Source organism: Mytilus galloprovincialis, chromosome 3 (assembly GCF_965363235.1).
Source record: "Mytilus galloprovincialis chromosome 3, xbMytGall1.hap1.1, whole genome shotgun sequence".
NCBI classification, from domain to species: domain Eukaryota; kingdom Metazoa; phylum Mollusca; class Bivalvia; order Mytilida; family Mytilidae; genus Mytilus; species Mytilus galloprovincialis.
The window spans coordinates 104,587,062-104,607,812 of NC_134840.1; the positions used below are offsets into that span (position 1 = coordinate 104,587,062).

The 20,751-nt window shown below is 33.1% G+C and overlaps 1 protein-coding gene across 1 annotated transcript; it reads left to right on the forward strand.

Moving 5' to 3' along the window:
* Positions 1 to 325: 325 nt before the first annotated feature.
* Positions 326 to 19,972, forward strand: LOC143069637 (serine palmitoyltransferase 2-like). Its single transcript, XM_076244379.1, has 13 exons — positions 326 to 771; positions 3,193 to 3,369; positions 3,859 to 4,013; positions 5,018 to 5,163; positions 8,688 to 8,812; positions 9,169 to 9,262; positions 12,086 to 12,191; positions 13,501 to 13,720; positions 15,530 to 15,656; positions 16,450 to 16,585; positions 18,045 to 18,174; positions 18,667 to 18,753; positions 19,660 to 19,972. The coding sequence occupies exons 1-12, from the start codon at positions 643 to 645 to the stop codon at positions 18,730 to 18,732; spliced, it is 1,611 nt and encodes a 536-aa protein (XP_076100494.1). The 5' UTR covers positions 326 to 642; the 3' UTR covers positions 18,733 to 18,753; positions 19,660 to 19,972.
* The last annotated feature ends 779 nt before the right edge of the window (positions 19,973 to 20,751 follow it).

Sequence of the window (20,751 nt, forward strand, 5' to 3'; positions counted from 1 at the left end):
CATGCAAAAAAGAATCAATAGGCAAAATATGCTTGTCTACCGTCTAATTCTAATTGCTATTATTTACTGTATTGTACATAGCTCAATTCCATTCCATTCCATTCAATTTTATTTATTTTTTAATTTTCAGAAGAAAACAGTATTTCTAACAATTAAATTGAATTAATTTGATATGACGTTGACACACGGTAATCACTCGAGAAGATCATGTTTTTATTTACATCGCTGTCAATCATCCGGTAAAGATGAATATTCATTACTACCCTCGGTAGTTAACGTCCCTCGATGGTTAACTTTAAGTGCCTACCCTTAAAAATAATACCTTTATTTCTATGATTATACAATTATCATTTTATTGTACGACACGTAACAATCCTATATTTGTGACCTTAAAATCACAAAATTTAATAGTGCGTACAATTTGATAACTATTCAGAGTCGGATCAGTTTACGGAAAAAGATATTTAAGTCAAAGATACTAGAATTGTTATGTTTGAGTGAACGCCCAGATTGAAGACAAACACCTTATCTAAAAGGTATTTTTTTTTTAATTCTTTATGTCTAATTTTACTTTATATGAAGTGCTTTCCGTGTGCATATATAGGACGGTTATAAGTTGACATAACACGCTAACAACGAGCAATGAAACAAGAAAATGAAACCGGATCTTTGTTTAAACATTGTGTACACGATGAAGATGGAGAAACAATCCCTAGATATAATGGAAAGTACCCCCAGGGAAATGGACACACCTGTAATGAAAACACCAAGGTTAGTTGCTATACAAATTTGTGTTTACTACAAGTACAATGCATAGAAAAAATAAATATTTCTCTTGAAAAGAAACTTTCGAAAAGAAAGTGCAGATGTACCCAAAAAATTGAACAGAGGTTGCTCAAGGATTTTTGAAAAGGTGTGTTGGTCAGAGATGGATTTAGAGGGTTTTTCAGGATGGCCCTCCCACTTTTTGTGGGAAGTTATGATTATTAAGGGAATAACTGAATCATGACTGGAGCAGGCATACTCTTAGGGAGTCATTGCTCGCACCTGCCTGTATGAAAATTCCTGGATCCGCCACAGGGGGTGGTGTTGGGGTGGTAGGGGTGGGGTTTGGGTGGTTCGTGATATCGTCAACAACAATACATATACAAAAATGCATATGTTGTTGAATACCCATTTACTTTTTAAATTTTAATTTTAGTACCACCATCCTTTCATCAAAAAGGCGTTTGCTATACAATAATTTACATTAAATGCGAGTTTTACATTTATTCTTACAGAGAACATGTGTATGTGTTTTGGTATTTTACATAAGTAATCAAAAGTAGCATTCATTTCAAATTTAATTCATTGGAAAGTATAATAATACAACCACTCGACCCCATAGTTTAGTGCCTTTGTTATATAGTCTATAGTTTGTTCAATATTTGTTTGTATAAATCTCTTTAAGTTAAAAGAGAGAACAAAAAGGCAAAATAGGAATTTAAAAACCATAGAAAAATCCTCAAAATGTAGTTTTTGATGGAAACCAATGTTTGTTTCACTCGAATGTGGCATGAAATCTTTCTTTCTTCCATGCATTTTCTATTGTCGTTCATTTTCTGTTTAAAAAACAATAACAAATAATGAATTGTATCGGGTACAAACAAATACAATACGAAAGAAAAGCCCATATACATACCAGTGTAGTAATTTGATATTACGTATACAAAGCAAAGTACGACAAACTTTTATAATATTTGAAACCTTATCCTCAGCAATATTTATTTTTAACCACGTGATCGTTGTTTTGCGAGTCGGATGTCGTATTTGATGAAGTTAAAATTTTATTATTTATCATTTTGCATTTTCTTGAATCTACTGATGTGTAGCCCAATTTATGAATATACATAGATGTAAAAGTCACTGAGACAGTTACCCAACACCACGAATAAGTAAGAGACGTTACATCTACAGTTAATGTTATTTCTGTTAAGATATGTGTTTCCGCAGTCCTTCGTTGTCAGCCGAAAAGATGTGTACTTAATTCAATCTAAACTAATTAGAAGATGACTTAAAAAGGGTGATAATTTTTTTTATTTATAACATTTATTTCTAAAGCTGTTACATTATCATTGCATTCACCAACTAGCAGACCCCTCCACAACACCCCCAAACCCAAAACAAAAACAAAACAAAAACACAAAACCAAACTGAAAACACACAAGAAATCTAAAACCAAACAAACATACAAACAAACACAAAATCACACGAAAACAATTCAAATATAAAACAACAATAAACGAAACAAACCAAGGCAAAACAAAAACCTGATATATACCGAATATCACATTTGAACTTGACTAAGAATTATCCTTTGTTTACGTATCAAACTTATCACACATTCGTATGATGGTTTACAGAATACATAATAATGGACCCGAACCCTCACATATGAATAAAAAGTAAAATCACAAAAATTCCGAAGAAAATTGAAAACGGAAAGTCCCTATTCAAATGGCAAAATCAAATGATAAAACATATCAAACGAATGGACAACAACTGTTACAATAATAGTCCTGACTTTGTTCAGGCATTTTCAAATGTAGAAAATGGTGGATTGAACCTGGTTTTATAGCGCTAAACCTCTCACTTGTATGACAGTCGCATCGAATTCCATTATATTTACAACGATGCGTGAACAAAACAGACATAATAGGTAAAATTGCCAAAATAGGGCACAGCAGTCATCACCGTGTCGTGACAATCTCAATTAGATATTTAATGATGGACATAAGAGTCTTTTTTTCTTGATGTTTTGGGTTGCTGATAAACCGTTACGTATCAGACATAAATACTACATACTAGTATATATACATATATATATACTTTTCACCAATCTGTTTATAAAATCCATATCTATCAGAAATCGGTTACTCGAAGTCATATGGGCATAACGAAATCAGTGATCTACATTTTAATTACATTGTACTTTTGACTAGTGCATGTAGTTAACCATCCGATTGTTTTAGTAAAATTCATTGTATATATATTTGTTTAGGGGTTAGCTGAAAGACGCCTCCAGGTGCGGGAATTTCTCGCTGCATTGAAGACCTGTTGGTGACCTTCTGTTGTTGTCTGTTTTATGGTCGGGTTGTTGTCTCTTTGACACATTCCCCATTTCCATTCTCAATTTTATTGATAACATTCCAGGTATCTTCTTCACACCATGAGATTACCTTTGATGAGACGTTTGAAGAGACTCCACTCATGGCAGCCATTATGACTTATCTGTCTTATGGATTAATGGTAGTTATAGGACACATAAGAGACTTTTTACGAAGTATTGGAATAGAAAAAGAAAAGACGTGTACAGAACCGAAACTTCCAGTTAGTACTTTGAATAAGACCAATAAGTTGAGGGTATATAGATGGAGGATCCTTAATTTTTGTATTTTAGATATTTAAGGGCATTTTTCTTTATTTAAAAAAAGAAGCTTATTCTGTTAAATCCGAACATATAAAATGTTCACAACCTTAAAGGACAAATACATCAATTGATAAACATTTAATAACCTCAGAGGAGGTTCATAAACGTATTGATCACTGCAATATAAAATCCATAAACTGATAAAACAGAAGGACAACTTAAGATACTATTAGAATAATAAATACATTAACAGTTTATAAATTATAGAAATTTTCACAAAGAAAATGCTATGGAACATTTGTTTATTATCCATAAACCATTTCCAAGATTTATCCAATAGCAAATATTTCCTACTTTTTGGACATTATTTTTGATGATGAATTGCATCTACTACGACATAATCACAGGACATGTTCGATCAAAATTTAGCATATGCATATTTATTACAGGGATTTGTACCCTTATATCAAAGCTGGGAAAATTTCTACACACGAAATTTATACCGGCGGGTGCGAGACTGTTGGAATAGACCAATATGTAGTAATCCAGGAGCTACAATGGACGTCCTAGAAAGAACATCAAAAGATCATTGGTGGGGCTGCGAGTATGTTCTCTTATTCTTAATATCATTGCATTGCATTACAACCAACGATATTCAAAGTTTATAATAAAAAATCAAATAAAAAAAAAAAAGTCATCATTTTGTATAGATGTACATTCGGAACAGCCTAATCCAACTCGTACAAAATGCACTGTTTGAACATAACGATGTAGTTTTAAAATTCGCATTTCTCCTCCTAGTTTTATAGGTATGTAAAAGCGTTTACCGTCTGTACATTTTTAGAACAAAGCTCTTCGACCTATGATTTACTTTGACAAAAAACCTTCTGAACGAAGCATTAAATTTAATGATACCCTCGTGGATCGAATATACATTGCAATACTATTATGGTGTATTTATAATGAATTTTGGACACTATTTTCTTCCCATAGCCCATATTTTATTACTACTGACAACGTCTAGTGCCTGTAGTATAAAGTGTTGCCCGTGAGCACAAAACCAATATAATTGTAAGAAACATATGCTATTTCTGTAATAGTAAAACAAAAGATATTCGATATTCATTCTGAAATAAACTTTTATTTTTAAAATTTCACTACATTCATTCTGTAGTAGGTTATATGGACACGAAGAGAAAAGAATTGAAAGAGAAACAAACACTTAACAATGTCAACAAACACCATATGATACGAACCCTGAAGAAACAATCTTTACGATAAGTACTCTGTTGTCTTTGATACAGCAATGTTTTCTTGTATCTTTTTCTTAGAATAACAGGCAAAAAACACTTCGTGATAAATCTAAGATCTTACGATAAGTGTCTCTGTTGAGTGCCTTTGATTCAGCAACGTATTTTTGTATTTTTTTCTTAGAATAATAGGCAAAAAGCACTCCGTAATCAATTTAAGATCTTACAAAAGAGGGGCGAAAGATACCAGAGGAACAGTCAAACGCATAGATTGAAAATAAACTAACAACGCTATAAGTGTCTCTATTCAGTGTTATCATTGATTCAACAATATATCCATGTATTTTTTTCTTCTTAGAATAACAGGCAAAAAACACACCGTAATAAATCTAGGATCTTACAACTATTTGGGATTCTCTGATTGTAAAGGACCTTGTGCTGAAGCTGCTGCAAAAACTACACAAACGTGCGGTATTGCTACCTGTGGCAGCCGACAGGAACTAGGTTTGTTTCATTAGAAAATAATTGCTTGGAATTTAAGGGATACTACAGTTGACCCTGTGTTTAAAAAAACATTGTTTCACCTTTTGATATATATAACCCATGCACCTTGACATTTCAAGGCTCATCTTATTTTTTTTATATTTATGGAGATAGACACACAACTCTTATATAAGTCTGATAATTTTTAGGTAAATGGACCGTGAGAAGGTAAAAATCTACATTTTGAACATTTTTGCATGTGTCAATTTTTTCTTTATATAAAGGAGTTTTTAAGGGGATAAACAAACTTGCACTTGACCCCTATGTCATATTTTTGGCCATGACAGCCATGCTGGTTGGCAGGCGGAATCAACGGACACTTTTTGTTAACTAGACATCCTTGTATTGAATATGGCCAAGTTTTGTTAAATTTGGCTCACAGGGGCTTGTTTAGTGGGTTTTACGAGGTTTTTACTGTCGATGGCGGTCGCTATATATATCCTATATTGAACCCTCGTCTGAACCACTAAACAAGCCCCTGTGTTTGACTCAGTAGTTTAAGAGGAGCATTTTTTTTGTAACAGTTTACGAACAACCGACAAGGACGACGGACGCCAAGAGATAAGGAAAGATCAATTGGTCCTCCGCTCTATTGATTTTTGCATACATTATTAACTTATTATAACTTTTTCATATACGAATTGATTTACAATATCAAATACATAGGGAAATGGCATTTTGTAAAATAAATATTAATGTTACGCTTCGCATGCTTTTTATGACAGAAACATCATGCATTATGAATCTTGGGTTAAAAGACAAATTAAAAAAAATTTCTAAATGCTTTTATTTACGCAAATTGTATACTAACTTCATTATACTACGTTTAAATTGCATTTATTGAAAGGACCAAAGAATTATTAAAAAATTGTATTCAAATATGTTGTTGGATATCACTAAGCACCAAGCAAATACATTAACTTTGTACTTTATGAATTATAAAATTGCGTTCGTTAATGAAATATGATGATGGGAGTTTTTAACGACTTTGACTGGCTATACAGTTCTCGCTCGCTCGGTCAGCTGTTAATTAACTATTATAGTCCACATGCCAATGTCATCAGCCAAAGAACTCATCTCATTGTTATTTCGACTAATAAGTTAACTTATATAATCTTGAGTGTTTGTTTCATGATAAATATTAGAAGTAAAACAAATTAGACTTGATACCCAATAAAGCCTGGAAATACTTGAACGAGTGATCTGAGTTGTCCAAATACTTTATTATTAGCATGTCGACTCCAATCTTAATTGAAAAGGATTGTCTTTTTTTTCTGCCGAAGGTCAGTAGTTCTCTCCTGGCAATCTGGCTTCCTCCACTATTAAAACTGACCGCCACGAAAGAGCCAATATAGCTGAAAGTGGTGTTAAACTACAACAATCGATCAATCTAAATAAGGTTGGTCTTGCTACAAAATATATCAATGTTTCAAATTAGTCGTTATTATTTGAAAGTCATCTGTTAACGAAGTAATAAAAAACTATGTGCAGACGATTGTTATTGAAATATTGAGCATTCAAACGTTTCATTTAATTGATATTACTAGCTTAACGCTTAGTGACAATTCTTTCATGGATTTTTAGGAAGAGAACAAAAGTAGTAATTGATATATTAATAGGAAGGTTTGTTAGTAAGCATAATCGGGGTGAAAGCTAGGACATTTTGAATGCTGCTGGAAATAAATGGTATTGGTTTGTTGGATAAGGGTGTATATTTTGCTTACCAACATGCTACAGACACCTAAGAGAGTTGTTGAAGGGATAATAGCGTACAGAGAGAACGACACTCTCACTACACGAGGCATCGGATTTAACGTCCAATTTATACCGAACGTGACTGTGTATCTATATTATGCACACAACAAGACAGCACACTTTATTACAGATTTTACCGCCGGAGGGATTCCTATATATCTTCACTCCTGTCAATCATTTAGATTTCATTTAAAACGATCTCTTTGATGCGACTGTCATACAAGTGAGAGGTTTAGCTAGCTGTAAATCCAGGTTCAATCCACCATTTTGTACATAAGAAAATGCCTATACCAAGTCAGGAATATGACAGTTGTTATTCATTAGTTGTTTGAGCTTTTAATTTTGCCATTTGATATAGGAATTTCCGTTTTGAATTTTCCTCGGAGTTCTGTATTTTTGTAATTTTACTTTTTGATATTACATGTAGTTTGTATATAGATAGTTTCACTTTTCATTGTTACGTTTTGTTTGAAATAGCAAGAATAAAGCTTAGTTTGTAGTGAATTAGCTTTGGGTGTATGTAAAATAAGATGGCTGACATGACAAATATACATCTGTAAGATGAATTTAAGGTTACAACTTTGATATGTCCGTTGAGTTTATCGGCGTATGATCTCCTTATATTAGAATAGAGTGAAATATATGAGTTAATCATGCAATTTGATTGGTTGCCTTGTCAGCATTTTATAAAATCAATATTAATGTTACGCTGCGCATGCTTTTTATGACAGAAACATGCATTATGAATCTTGAGTTAAAAAACAAATTAAAAAAAAACTTCCAAATGCTTTTATTAACGCCAATTGTATACTAACTTCATTATACTACGTTTAAATTGCATTTATTGAAAGGACCAAAGAATTATTTAAAATTTGTATTCAAATATGTTGTTGGATATCACTAAGCACCAAACAAATACATTTACTTTGTACTTTATGAATTATAAAATTTCGTTCGTTAATTCAAATACTCTGGATGATGGGAGTTTATAACGACCTTGACCTGCTATACAGCCCTCGCTCGGTCGGCTGTCAATCAACTATTATAGTCCACATGCCATCAAATACGGAGTCTTCATCAGTCAATAGTCAACATACATCTGTAAGATGAATTTAAGGTTACAACTTTCATATGTCCGTTGAGTTTATCGGCACATGATCTCCTTATATTAGAATAGAGTGAAATATATGAGTTAATTTGATTGGTTGCCTTGTCAGCGTAAATGAGCCCATATAAATAATACCTTATGAACAAAAACGATGACCAGAATTATATACATGGATAATGTTGAAATCAGGACTCCCCAGTATAATATAATTGATATTCGGGCTTTACGCCTCATATTCCTGTACGTGCCCTATATTCCCTTTGGCTGGTAGCTCAGCAGTTAACAAAGCTCTGACAGAGAATATGAGCCAAGAAGCCCTGTGAAAATCATAACTTCATAGTACCCGTATAAGAGGGGGCATATAAAATATGATATTATCATTCGATCATTGGATAGTTATTTAAACAGGTAACTAAAGGAAACAGTCGCATTCCTGACTTTTACAGACATCCTTAAGAGTAAAGGCCGCAATTAATCTTTTCAAGCTTTTTGCATTCGAAATATGAAAATCAGAAATACTCGATCGATCATGTGTACTATTCCAAAGTTTTTTTTTATCACTCTTTACACCCTTTTATGAAATGATTATCGATCAATATGCGCATCTTTTGGTATATTTTAGGGTACTTAGATATTCATAAGAAGTTAGATACATTAGTAGCGGAGTTTTTAGGTGTTGATGCAGCTATAACCATACCAATGGGGTTTGCTACTAATTCAATGAACATTCCCTGTTTAGTAGGAAAGGTAAGCATATGTAATTATTGAAAGGTATGTAAATAAAGGCAACAGTAGTAAGCCGCTGTTCGAAAGTCATAAATCGATTAAGAGAAAACACATCCGGGTTACAAACTGAAAACGAGTGAAACACATCAACTATAAGAGGGAAACAACAGAAACAAAAGACCATACTACAATGTAACACAAACATAAACGAACTATAAGATAACAACTGCAATTTTCCTGACTTGTAACAGGACATTTAAATAAAAAGAAATGGTGGGTTGAACCTAGTATCCTAGCCACATAAACTATGGAATATATTTTCATAATTTTAAAATTTTAAAAGTTTGTTTAGACAACTGTATGTTTATATATTTCAGGGTTGTCTTATTTTAAGTGACGAACTTAATCACAGCTCATTAATTCTAGGAGCAAGGTTATCAGGGGCTTCAATTAGAACTTTTAAGCATAATAGTAAGTAATAAATACTGTAATAAACAAGTATTAACTATATTTTAAAAAAGATCAACCCTCTTGAATATTGTGGAATCATTAATATTTATTTAATACCAATATTCGTGGATTTTGTGGGTACAGATAAACCACGATATTAAATGTTCAATGAATGACATATTTTCATCAGGCTTGTATGCAGACCTCGGCAAAAACCACGAAATTAAATATCCACGAACCTACAAGTTTTCCCTTATCTACGAAAATTTGTACTCACGAAAATGAATGAATCTACAGTACCTTTCCTTTCGTATGCGCGTCGTCAATTCTTTAAAACAAACATAAAAACTTAATACAAATCAAAACGATAGAAGAAATAAACAAGTGAGAAGAATATAAAGATAATGAAGCGAAGACAATTTAAGTGGATAGAAACACTCTTACTCAATTAATTTCACCCTACGTTGGTGCACATTCAAATATGAAATAGAATAGAACAAACTGGATTTCCGGATTCTATTTACTTACGTTGAAACATGAGGTAAATGTAGGATGGACAGTACAAGACAATTAATATATGCTCTCCTTAAAAGCACTCCAGTGACAAGAAGATCACACACCAAATATAGTTGATCACTGCTAAGAAAGTATCTGAGACAAAGACGTAACCTTCACTGCTAAGAAAGTATCTGAGACAAAGACGTAACCTTCACTGCTAAGAAAGTGTCTGAGACAAAGACGTAACCTTCATTCATCTGATCGATGAAATTCGGTCAAGGTCAGCTGAACCTTAAAGACGCGTAGACCTTGCAAGGATTGCACAAACCGAATATATTTATCCTATTGAGAAATTCGCATGATTTTCAGTTTTAAACAGATTTCATCAGGTGTCCCCAGGATCGTTACCCCTATTTTGTTATTTGTCCATGGATTTATGAGTTGTTTTGAACAGCGGTATACTACTGTTGCCTTTATTTATTGACAGTTACAAGAGTACCGAACTCCAAAGTAAATTCAATAAGGGGGAATTCCCTTTATAAAGATGGTAGTACACTGCTTTTCGAAAGTCATAAATGTAGATTGAAACTGATCATAATCAGCGTAGGAAAGTCTTATCAACATACGAAACGAATAGACACAGCTGTCATACTCCACAAAATATAATAACTTTCCTTCATAGTATTATAAAACTGAAATAAATTATTATTCAACCGAATACCTATCTTGGCAAAACATACTTGTAGTAAGAGTTATCAACTAGAAATGAAGGGTTTATTTCTGTATACGCGGCACGCGAAAGAGAAAAATCGCATGCATAAACAGGAAATCAATAATCATAATACCTGAAGAAACTAACAGTAAATGAAGTTTTATAGACAATTTAAGATGCAGAAGTAGGAAATTTGAATTCAATTAATAGGAAAGTCCAAAAGTGAAACAATTTTTTCGGGATATGATTTAAACTTGTAAGTATAGTTTAAATCATTTATTCAATATTGCATGCAAAAAGTAAAATCACAAAATTAGGGAGCTCCAAGGTACATTCAAAACAGAAAGCCCTTAATAAAATGGCAAATAAATGGGATACGGGAAACTGCTGTTACCGATAAAAAGTTTACAGTTTTGTCGAGAATCGATTCGAAATTTCTGTTCAAACAGGTCGGAGTGTTTGGGCCTTTTTGATAGCATAGACACATAGTAATCTGACAGTGGGTTGCCACATTCAATTTGTATATATACATTCTTGTTTTCGTTTTATTTTATACCCATAAAGCTTGCCTGTATTTCAACATTTAATCATTTTCAATGGTAGTGTCGTACATGGTATTGTTGGTTGCCTGGAAAATAACGGAACTATGTTTGGACAACCCCAATCTCTTTTTTTGTCAACACGATTTTTGCACTAGTCTATTGGGGACTATCAGTGGCAAATATTTAACGCATTTCCAGGACAAACAAATTTGCTCAACACGAGATTTAACGTCCCCGGTCTGACCGAACGTGATTGCGAATTTAGGCACCCAGAATATTCAAAACGGACGCCGTATTTTAATATTCTTTTTCTTAGTCAAAATCGGTTGACAGAATGTTTGGGTAGTTAAAACATAATTACCTACTAAACATCGATTATATATATGAAATAAATTTGGATTACGCACATCGGACTAACAATTGGGGATGTAGTACTGATAAACTGATAAACTGTAGGACCAGTGGAATGTCAAAATTAATAGTATGAGCATGAGTTATGTGCATCGGAACAAGAGGGTGTAGAACGTCGGAACCACCCAGACTTCAACAATATCGTGGTACACGGACAATCATTTATTAGTTTCACAGACAATAAATTTGAGCAGTTTTGTGGTACACAGACAGTACTTTAATCACTTTTGTGATGCATAGATAAAACATATAAATATCGGGGTACACAGACAATATGTTGATAAATTTCGTAGTACACATACACCACGTTGATCAGTTTTGTGGTACACATACAATACGTTGATTAGTTTCGTGGTACACATACAATATGTTGATAAGTTTCGTAATACGTTTCGAGCTACAGAGACAATTCGTTAATCAGTTTCGTGGTACACATACAATACGTTAATCAGTTTCGTGGTACACAGACAATACGTTGATTAGTTTGGTGGTACAAGGACAATACGCTGGTATACAGAAAATACGTTGATCAGTTTCATGGTTCACATTCAATAACTTGAGCGTTTTCGTGGAACACAGACAATAACATCAGGATGAATAATTGTTTTACAAAATTTTAAATGTTTGGTCTTGGTAACATTGTTGTGTACATTGCTTAAACTTTATGTCATACTACTTCAGATATGATAGACTTAGAGAATAAGTTAAAATCAGCTGTTATTGAAGGACGACCGCAGATAAGTCGACCTTGGAAGAAAATTATCATCCTTATTGAAGGTGTTTACAGGTAAGGGCTGTTTCTTCTATTCCCTGACCTCTTCGAGCATATTGTTTTTTTGTACACATTACTGGCTTTTTTAAAGGTTAAATGTATACAGTTAATTTAAAACTATGTTAAAAACTCTGCACACTACACCAACTTAAAGTCTGATCTTATATTAAACAATTTATTTTTCAAACTAATTATTAATTTAGTTTAAGACGATTGCCAACATTCAAAAGCTTTCCATATTATTTTTTACGATTATCTGAGGCGGATTCAGATTTTGAAACAATGCTTTAGTCATGTGGCACTTGTCACTGGATATTGTGTTAAGTATCAACCAATACTTATAGATTATCATTGATCATTTCAACGAGAAATGCAATTGAGTTGAGACGACCAATGATAATCTGTTTATCGCTATTTTACTTTTGACGACGTTGTCACTTTCATATCAATTTCATTATCAACGCCACGTGCTTGCATAGTTTCTGGCGATAATTTTCCATCTCAAGCGAGTAGCATGATATGAAAATTATCACAAAAAAGATGAAAGGAAAAATGCACAAAATAGCGATAATATTAGTTACACAGTGTGCAATTGTCCTAATACGAGAATTTATCGGGTCAATAAAAGTCATATCGGGTGAGGCGAAGCCAAACCCGATATGAATTTTATTGACCCGATAAATTCCGTATTTGGACAATTGAACACTGTGTAACGAATTTATCCTGATTTGGTTATATTACATATTATTATATTCAAATTCAATGTTAGGACAATATCAATAAATATATTTTAGATATTAAATAAAAAAATGTGAAAAATAAAAAATATTATGACTACAAAGCAACTCAATTGTTTTTTTTTTGTTTTTTTTTTTTTATTAGGTCAATGGTATAAGGGAGATAATTTCAATTGACGTAATAAATAAGGGAGATAATTCCAATTGACGTGATAAAAAATTGTACTGAAATTTATTAGGACAATATCAGCCAATCAAATTGCGAGAAATTACTCTAAATCAGGATAAATGCATTTATCATGATTCATAGGGATGTTTTACCTGTTGCAGAACAGCTCAGTTTTTCTCCTTTTATTCCTTTTGTTTCTTATGGAGTTAGGACATCGGAACTGAATTCAGCATTACTATTGATATTGTTATATTGAAAATTTATCACTTATGATTTTTATGGTGTTTTTTTCATAGATACTGTTTTGTTTTGTTTTGTTTTATTTTGTTATTTATTGTTTGGTTGAACTTGTATTGCCACAAACACAATAAATGTTTAATGCCAATACAAAAACCCACTCTTGTGTATAATTATACAGTATGGAAGGATCAATTATACGTCTACCAGAAGTCATCCAATTAAAGAAGAAATACAAAGCCTATGTATACTTAGACGAAGCTCACAGTATTGGTGCTATAGGTAACAGTGGTAGAGGTGTAGTAGATCATTTTGGACTGGATCCTAAGGACGTGGATGTAATGATGGGAACATTTACTAAAAGTTTTGGTGCTGCTGGGGGATATATAGCAGGCAATAAGGTAAAGGATAAAAATACTGCTAACCAAAATCCCCCCCCCCCCCCGATTCTTTTTTTTTAATTCGCTCTTTCTAGCACATTTCACGACGATTTGAATTCGCGATTTTCAAATTTACTTGATGTTGTTTAATAAGGATAGAGCTATGTTTTATATATTCGCGACGATTGATGTTTGCGTTATTTTTCAACTCCGGAAAATATATCCGATGGCGGTAATTGGGACCAAGTTTCGTCCTTAAAACAAGAGGATTAGATATACGTTTCAAAAAGAGGTCCATGTTTGTGGTGTCCTTTACTGTTGTTAAAGGAATTCAAGATTAGATATACGTCTCGAAAAATAGGTCACTGCTTGTGCTGTCGTTAAAGGAAGATGACCGTTGTCAATTTGGGGTTAACATGTAATAATATACTTTTATGTTATTTACTTATGCGTATATCTGTGCTGAGTGTTCTTGTATTTGTTGTACAGCATTCCTGTCACCTGGTGTCGTCATTTTAGCAATATATTTTAACATTGTCATATAAGCGGGAGTTTGGCCAGCCATAAAACAATGTTCGACCCACAAATATTCTGTTAAAATATTCTGAAACAAGTCAGGAATATGGCAGTTGTTATCAAATAGTCCGTTTCTGTATATGTTGGCGTTTGGTTTTTTTTGTACTTCAGTGTTTCTATTGTTCCGTTTTGTTCCTTGTATAGTTGATGTGTTTTTCTCGATTTGAGTTGGAACCCGGATTTGGTTTCTCTCAATCGATTGATGAATTTTGAACAGCGGTATACTATAGGATCTTAAAAACACAAAACTAAGACATATCAATAAACAAATAAAAGAAACCCAAGATTTTCCTAAGATTAAAAATATATTGAGATATTTCGAGTCGACTGTGAGGAGAAAAACGCCAAGTTTACTGTTGATAGTTAGTGACTTGTACACTATGAAGCTGTTTTTTTCAAGAATTCAATTTTCATCCTCAATTTTATGGTATTCGGCTTTTGTTGACTTTGTCTTTGGATGTTCATACATCGATATTGATACTTGGAAACTTTGTGTTGACAGATTTATCTTCATACTGCGCGAGTATTCAATACTTTTTCTCGGTTCAATTAGATTTATTTCTCTTTAGCTTTCGTTATATTTAGATATTGAATATATTCCGAACGACGAGAATAAAATTTTTGTAAAAAGTGTTTAAATATTTGTATGTTTTTGTTCTAATTGAGATTGTGACACAGTGATGACTGCTGTACCACTATTTTGACAATTTTACCTATTATATCTGTTTTTTTTTCACGCATCGTTGTAAATATAATGGAATTTGATGCGACTGTCATACATTCAAGTGAGAGGTTAAGCTATAAAACCAAGTTTAATCCACCATTTTTCTACATTTGAAAATTCCTGTACCAAGTCAGGAATATGACAGTTGTTTTCCATTCGTTTGATGTGTTTTATCATTGGTTTGCAATATGATTAGAGACTTTCCTTTTTGAATTTTCTCGGAGTTCAGTATTTTTGTGATTTTACTTTTTAATAAAAATACCGAACACCAAGATAAATCCAAAAAGTAAAATAAAGAAAACCTCGCCACGATATAGCCTTTTTGTGTTTATGCGGCGTAAAGCAACCAACAATCAATCAAAAGGAGAAAGTTTGTTACCCCTGACAAACAAATCCCCACAGAAACGCACGTTTAATGCATCAAACTCACATTTAATGATATGATTTTGAATTCCATCTGAAGTTATAATTTTCTTTTGTCAATCTATAGGTCCCAATTGACTTATGATTATATTTGTTTGTCTTTGTAGAAATTAATACATTACCTAAGACTTAACTCGCATGCATCAGTGTATTCTAGTTCTATGCCGCCTGCAGTAACACAACAAATAATCTCATCAATGTTAATAATAATGGGCAAAGACGGAACCACAGAAGGTACGTGTAGAATAAAATTGAGAATGGAAATTGGGAATGTGTCAAAGAGACAACAACCCGACCATATAACAGACAACAGCAGAAGGTCACCAATAGGTTTGCAATGCAGCGAGAAATTCCCGCACCCGGAGGCGTCCTTCAGCTGGCCTCAAATAAATATATAACTAGTTCAGTGATAATGAACACCACAACATATTATTACATGATTTAATGTTAAAGTAATGGAAATTCCCATGAAAACTGAAATAGGTAATATCTTTTAATTTCATATGTGTTATACCAACACATTGTGAAATTACGGTTTGTTCAGAGGAATGTATCGTATATATGTCTCTGATTTGTTCTATCTTATACTGTTTGTATATCCTTGTCTGACTTTATATGTTTTGCTTTGTGGGACTTGAAGTAACATTGTTATAATTTTTAAGCTTTCTAGCTAAAAAATTGAAAACAACACGTTTAATAGTTTCTTGCGTCCGAAGCGCTTTTCTGGATTTACCTTCATCAGGAACGCCCAAAGCCAAACATTTGAAATCCGAAGATGTATAAGTACCGTAACCTGCTTGTTTGAAGGAAAATTTTACAAATTGTTTTTCGATAAAACATTAGTTGTAGGCGATATGTTCGAGACCCAAATTTGGGAAAAAAATCAACTAATAGATAAACAGTTTATAAGATAGAAAAAATGGCCATCACCAGAAAAATCAATGTCATCAAAGGTAAACCCTGCATCTAAGTTAAGTGTAACTACAATATTATATAAACTAAAAATAAAAAATCATTTTTATTCTAGGACAAACAAGAATAAACCAGTTAAAATGGAATACACAGTATTTTCGGAGGAAATTAAAAGAAAGTGGTTTTATTATTTATGGAAATGATGATTCACCCGTAGTGCCTTTACTAATATTCCTACCATCTAAAGTGGCGTAAGTAAAACCTATTTACACATTTATTTTTCAAGAGGTTGGTACAGATAGCTGAACACCGATTCCAATGCTAGATCACTTGTTAACTGTGTAAGAATGCACAAAATTATTTGTTTTGATATAAAGTGAAGGATGTATTTAATTTATCAACATATGCACAATGATTAATATTTACACGTTTGGATAATGGAATAATTCAAACGATGAGTTTGTGCAGAAGTAAATACTAGTAAAGAGATACTACGGCTTGCTAAAAATAAACATTCATTACAAACGCCACGTGTGAAAAAGACAATAAAAAATCATAAAGTTAAAGCGAAAAAAAACCTGCAATCCTGAAGCAAAAATATTAAATGCATCGAAAAGACAATCCACTGTATACATTCAATATATAGAAAACTACAGACTGAGTAACACGATCCCCACCAAACACAGGATTAATTTTAAAAAGAGGGACGGAACATACCAGAGGGACAGTCAAACTCATAAATCGAAAATAAACTGACAACACCATGGCTAAAAATGAAAAAGACAAACAGACATACAAACACATGACATAACATAGAAAACTAAAGAATAAGCAACACAAACCCCACTAAAACTATAGGTGATCTCAGGGGTGATTAAAGTGCTAATGAAGGTAAAGCAGATCCTACTCGTCATGTGACCCCAAGGGTGACTGGGGTATAGAAATATGGTCACTTGGTTCTCCCGACCGGCAGTAAAACGCTTGCTGAAGTGGGGCGTCCGTTTGGCTGTGCGGGATGTATCAAGTTCGCAGTCACGTCCGTCAGAAGGGGACGTTAAATCCGATGCCTGGTGTAAAGAGAGTGCCTCGCTCTTTGCACGTTAAGAACCCTTGCAACAACTCTTTGAGGGGTCCGTAGGTGGCCTGTTGCAAGGCAAAATTTCTGTCCCTATCCAATATACCCTCATTTTCCAGTGGCAGTCCAAATTTACCCGACCATCATCCTAGATGGCTTCTCTTACAACAACCTACCTATTGTATTTATTGTGAACTTGTTCTCGTCCTGAATATGCATGAAATATTTGCCACTGGACGTTAAGCAACCAACAATCAATCAATACTCGTCATGTGACATCAGTTCGGATGCTCATGGCAAATTCAATGGGAAGTTTCATTCGGATATTCAACAATCGAAGAAAATAAGACTGGGTTTTGGCAACAACAATGGGAATATATCCGTGTTTGAGGGTCAAGAAAAAAGGATGAGTTTATATGTGTTGAAAGTGGAAACAATTGATATGCGTGCGTCAGGTTATTGTCTCTTTGGCACATTCCCCATTTCCATTCTCAATTTTATTTGCTTGTTACATGTAACCTAATTCAAACCTTAAGAAAGGTTTTGTAGTTTGTTATTATATTATTGCCCAGGGCTATGAACAAAACGTATCAAGAAAGGGTCTAGGTTTTGTAATTTGTGATATTATCTTTCAGGGCTATGAACAGAACGTGTCTAGAGAAAGGGTTAGGTATTGTTGTTGTTGGTTTTCCCGCCACACCAATAATAGAATCACGTGCTAGACTTTGTTTATCAGCAGCTCATACTAAAGAAATGCTAGACAAGGTATGAATATTTGCTTATTGAATACTAGTATCTACACCTAGTCTTTGTTCAAAATATGACGAAATTTGTAAACGTTGCATTAGATCGATTTTCAAGTTCAGGAATATCTTTACCCTAAATAAAGTTTTTGTGTTATTACTCTATTTTCAATATCACCAACACAATTAAAAAAAAATATAATTGTGAATACAAAACTGTCAGTTATTTAAGTAACACATATCCTTCATAAATATCATGCAATTGACTAGGGTTAAATGGCATGTAAGGAATATTTCTTTTTTTAAATTTTGAATTTTATTCACATTATCAGTCCAAGTTCAGTATTGCTCATAAATGGAGAGTGAAACAGCTCCACATATTCGTAACATCGCCATCGTTCGCGGTCTTTTGATGTCTTTCTTTTTTTTATATAAGTAAGCTAATGAAAACACACACAACAAGAATGTGTTGTGTAGCATTGTATATCATTTCCCTTGTACTTTCTTGTTTCAGGCATTAAATATTATAAATGAATGTGGTGACATGTTCCGTATAAAATACTCAAAAAAGAAATGCTGAAAACGACAGTCAATTCCTAAGGTAATGATAATGATGATGATAGTATTTCATTGTTCTAGTTAGGTCTATATAGTTATTGCATTTTGATATGAAAATTTGTTTCTGTTGCCAAAATATAAGAGATTACAATGGAACAATTTAAATGCTTACCTTGAACAAACACAGACATTCCTATTTTCAAAAGCAAAAAAAAAAAAAAACCTACTTCCGATATTACGGACCACTGTCTTATAAAAACTAAATGAATTTGATAAGGTTGAGAGGAGAGTCACTAATCTGCTATTTCCTCATTTGTCACCATCAATGTATTTCAACAGGAATATACAGCGGGTTGCACTAATGGAGTATAGACTGCTGACACTTCGAGAGCACTTGATCTAACCACAAGTTACACGTACATGTACAATCTTTTTTTCTGTGTCAAATCTTTTTTAGGACTGTTATTTTTCTGTGCGTTTGTTTTGGATCGTTTTTTCTTAATTGAAAAGTTAGGTAACAAAAACCTTACTTGGACCTGGGAGAATAAAAACTCCACCAGTCATGAAATCGACCCAATAGTTTTAACAATACTCATCATACATACCAGGGTTGAAAATTTGTATTTTGCCAGATGCGCGTTTCGTCTACAAAAGACCCCTAGTGACAATCTATAAAGGCACTTATAGTGTTGCTCTTGCATTAATGAAACATGGATTGCTTAGCTGGCTAACAATTTAGTCCCTTTACTTATAGCGATCTCATAATTAAGGTAAACATTTCGACAGATAGATCAAAGGTGAAGTATTGTTTATATAGTTTATATATCTGTAAAAGGTGACAGAAAACGCAAGAAAAAGTATAAAACACGCAAAAAGTGTATATACTAGTTATTCAAAGGAAGAAAATTCGGCACTTCTAATGTTAATTTTTGTTTATTTTTTTTTCCAGGTTCATGACGAGGCGTCACAATATGCAAAAGATGTGATAAACAAATATGATCAAATAACTGTGACCCTTTTGGTCTAAAGGCATTTTATGTTCTAGTTTATGGAACAAAATATGCCGCTTCGAAAACTATTTCATTAAGAAATGAAAATAGCTTATTGTTTATGAAATATATATTTCGATTTTCTAATTGTTTAAAATGATATGTAACATTTAAGATCTTTTTTTCAAAGAATAACAAAGAAATATTGTCTTTCATGGACTTTAAACATCCGACAGCAAATCCATGCCAAATAAAGAGTTATGGGTAACTGTGGTGGATGTATCAAATAAAGGCAACAGTAGTATACCGCTGTTCAAAACTCATAAATCCATGGACAAAAAACAAAATCGGGGTAACAAACCAAAACCGAGCGAAACGCATTAAATATAAGAGGAGAACAACGACACAACATCGAAACGCAACACACACAGAAACAGACCAATCATCAGACAAAACACCACGAGAATAACAAATGTAACATGAAAACCAAATACATGAATTTGGGATAGACAAGTACCGTGCCACGTCTTATCTCAATATCTCAAAAATAAGAGAAAACACAAACGACTCAACGTTAAAATGCAACACAAAGAGAAACGAACAATATATAACAATGACCATCTTCCTGACTTGGTACAGGACACTTTTAAAGGGGAATAAAAGTGGTGGGTTGAACCTGGTTTTAAGGCATGCCAAACCTCGCACTTTAATGGCAAAGTTAAATATAACATTGAAATGACAACATAATATTACAGGACTACAATACAAATAAATAGGAGAACATATTAGACACAGAAAAACATGATTAATAGATAACAAAAAGTATCAGGTTTAAAATTCAATACGCCAAAAACGCGCCTTGCCCACACAAGACTCACCAGTGACGCCCAGATATAAAAGATCGAAAGTGAAAAAAGTACAAAGTTGTACAGCACTGAAGATCAAAAGTTGAAAAGGTTTCGCAAAATATCAACATTTGTTGGAAAAGTTAACCTCCAAAATCAAAATATATGTTCTCGATAAAGAAAAACCCCTACTAAATACATCCAAGT

Bases quoted from the DNA above. Each gene is read 5' to 3' on its own strand.
- LOC143069637 (XM_076244379.1), top strand. From the start codon at position 643: ATGAAACAAGAAAATGAAACCGGATCTTTGTTTAAACATTGTGTACAC. The intron at 5,164-8,687 runs GTTTGTTTCATT...GGTATATTTTAG, and splicing joins TGGCAGCCGACAGGAACTAG to GGTACTTAGATATTCATAAG. The intron at 18,175-18,666 runs GTATGAATATTT...TTCTTGTTTCAG, and splicing joins CTAAAGAAATGCTAGACAAG to GCATTAAATATTATAAATGA.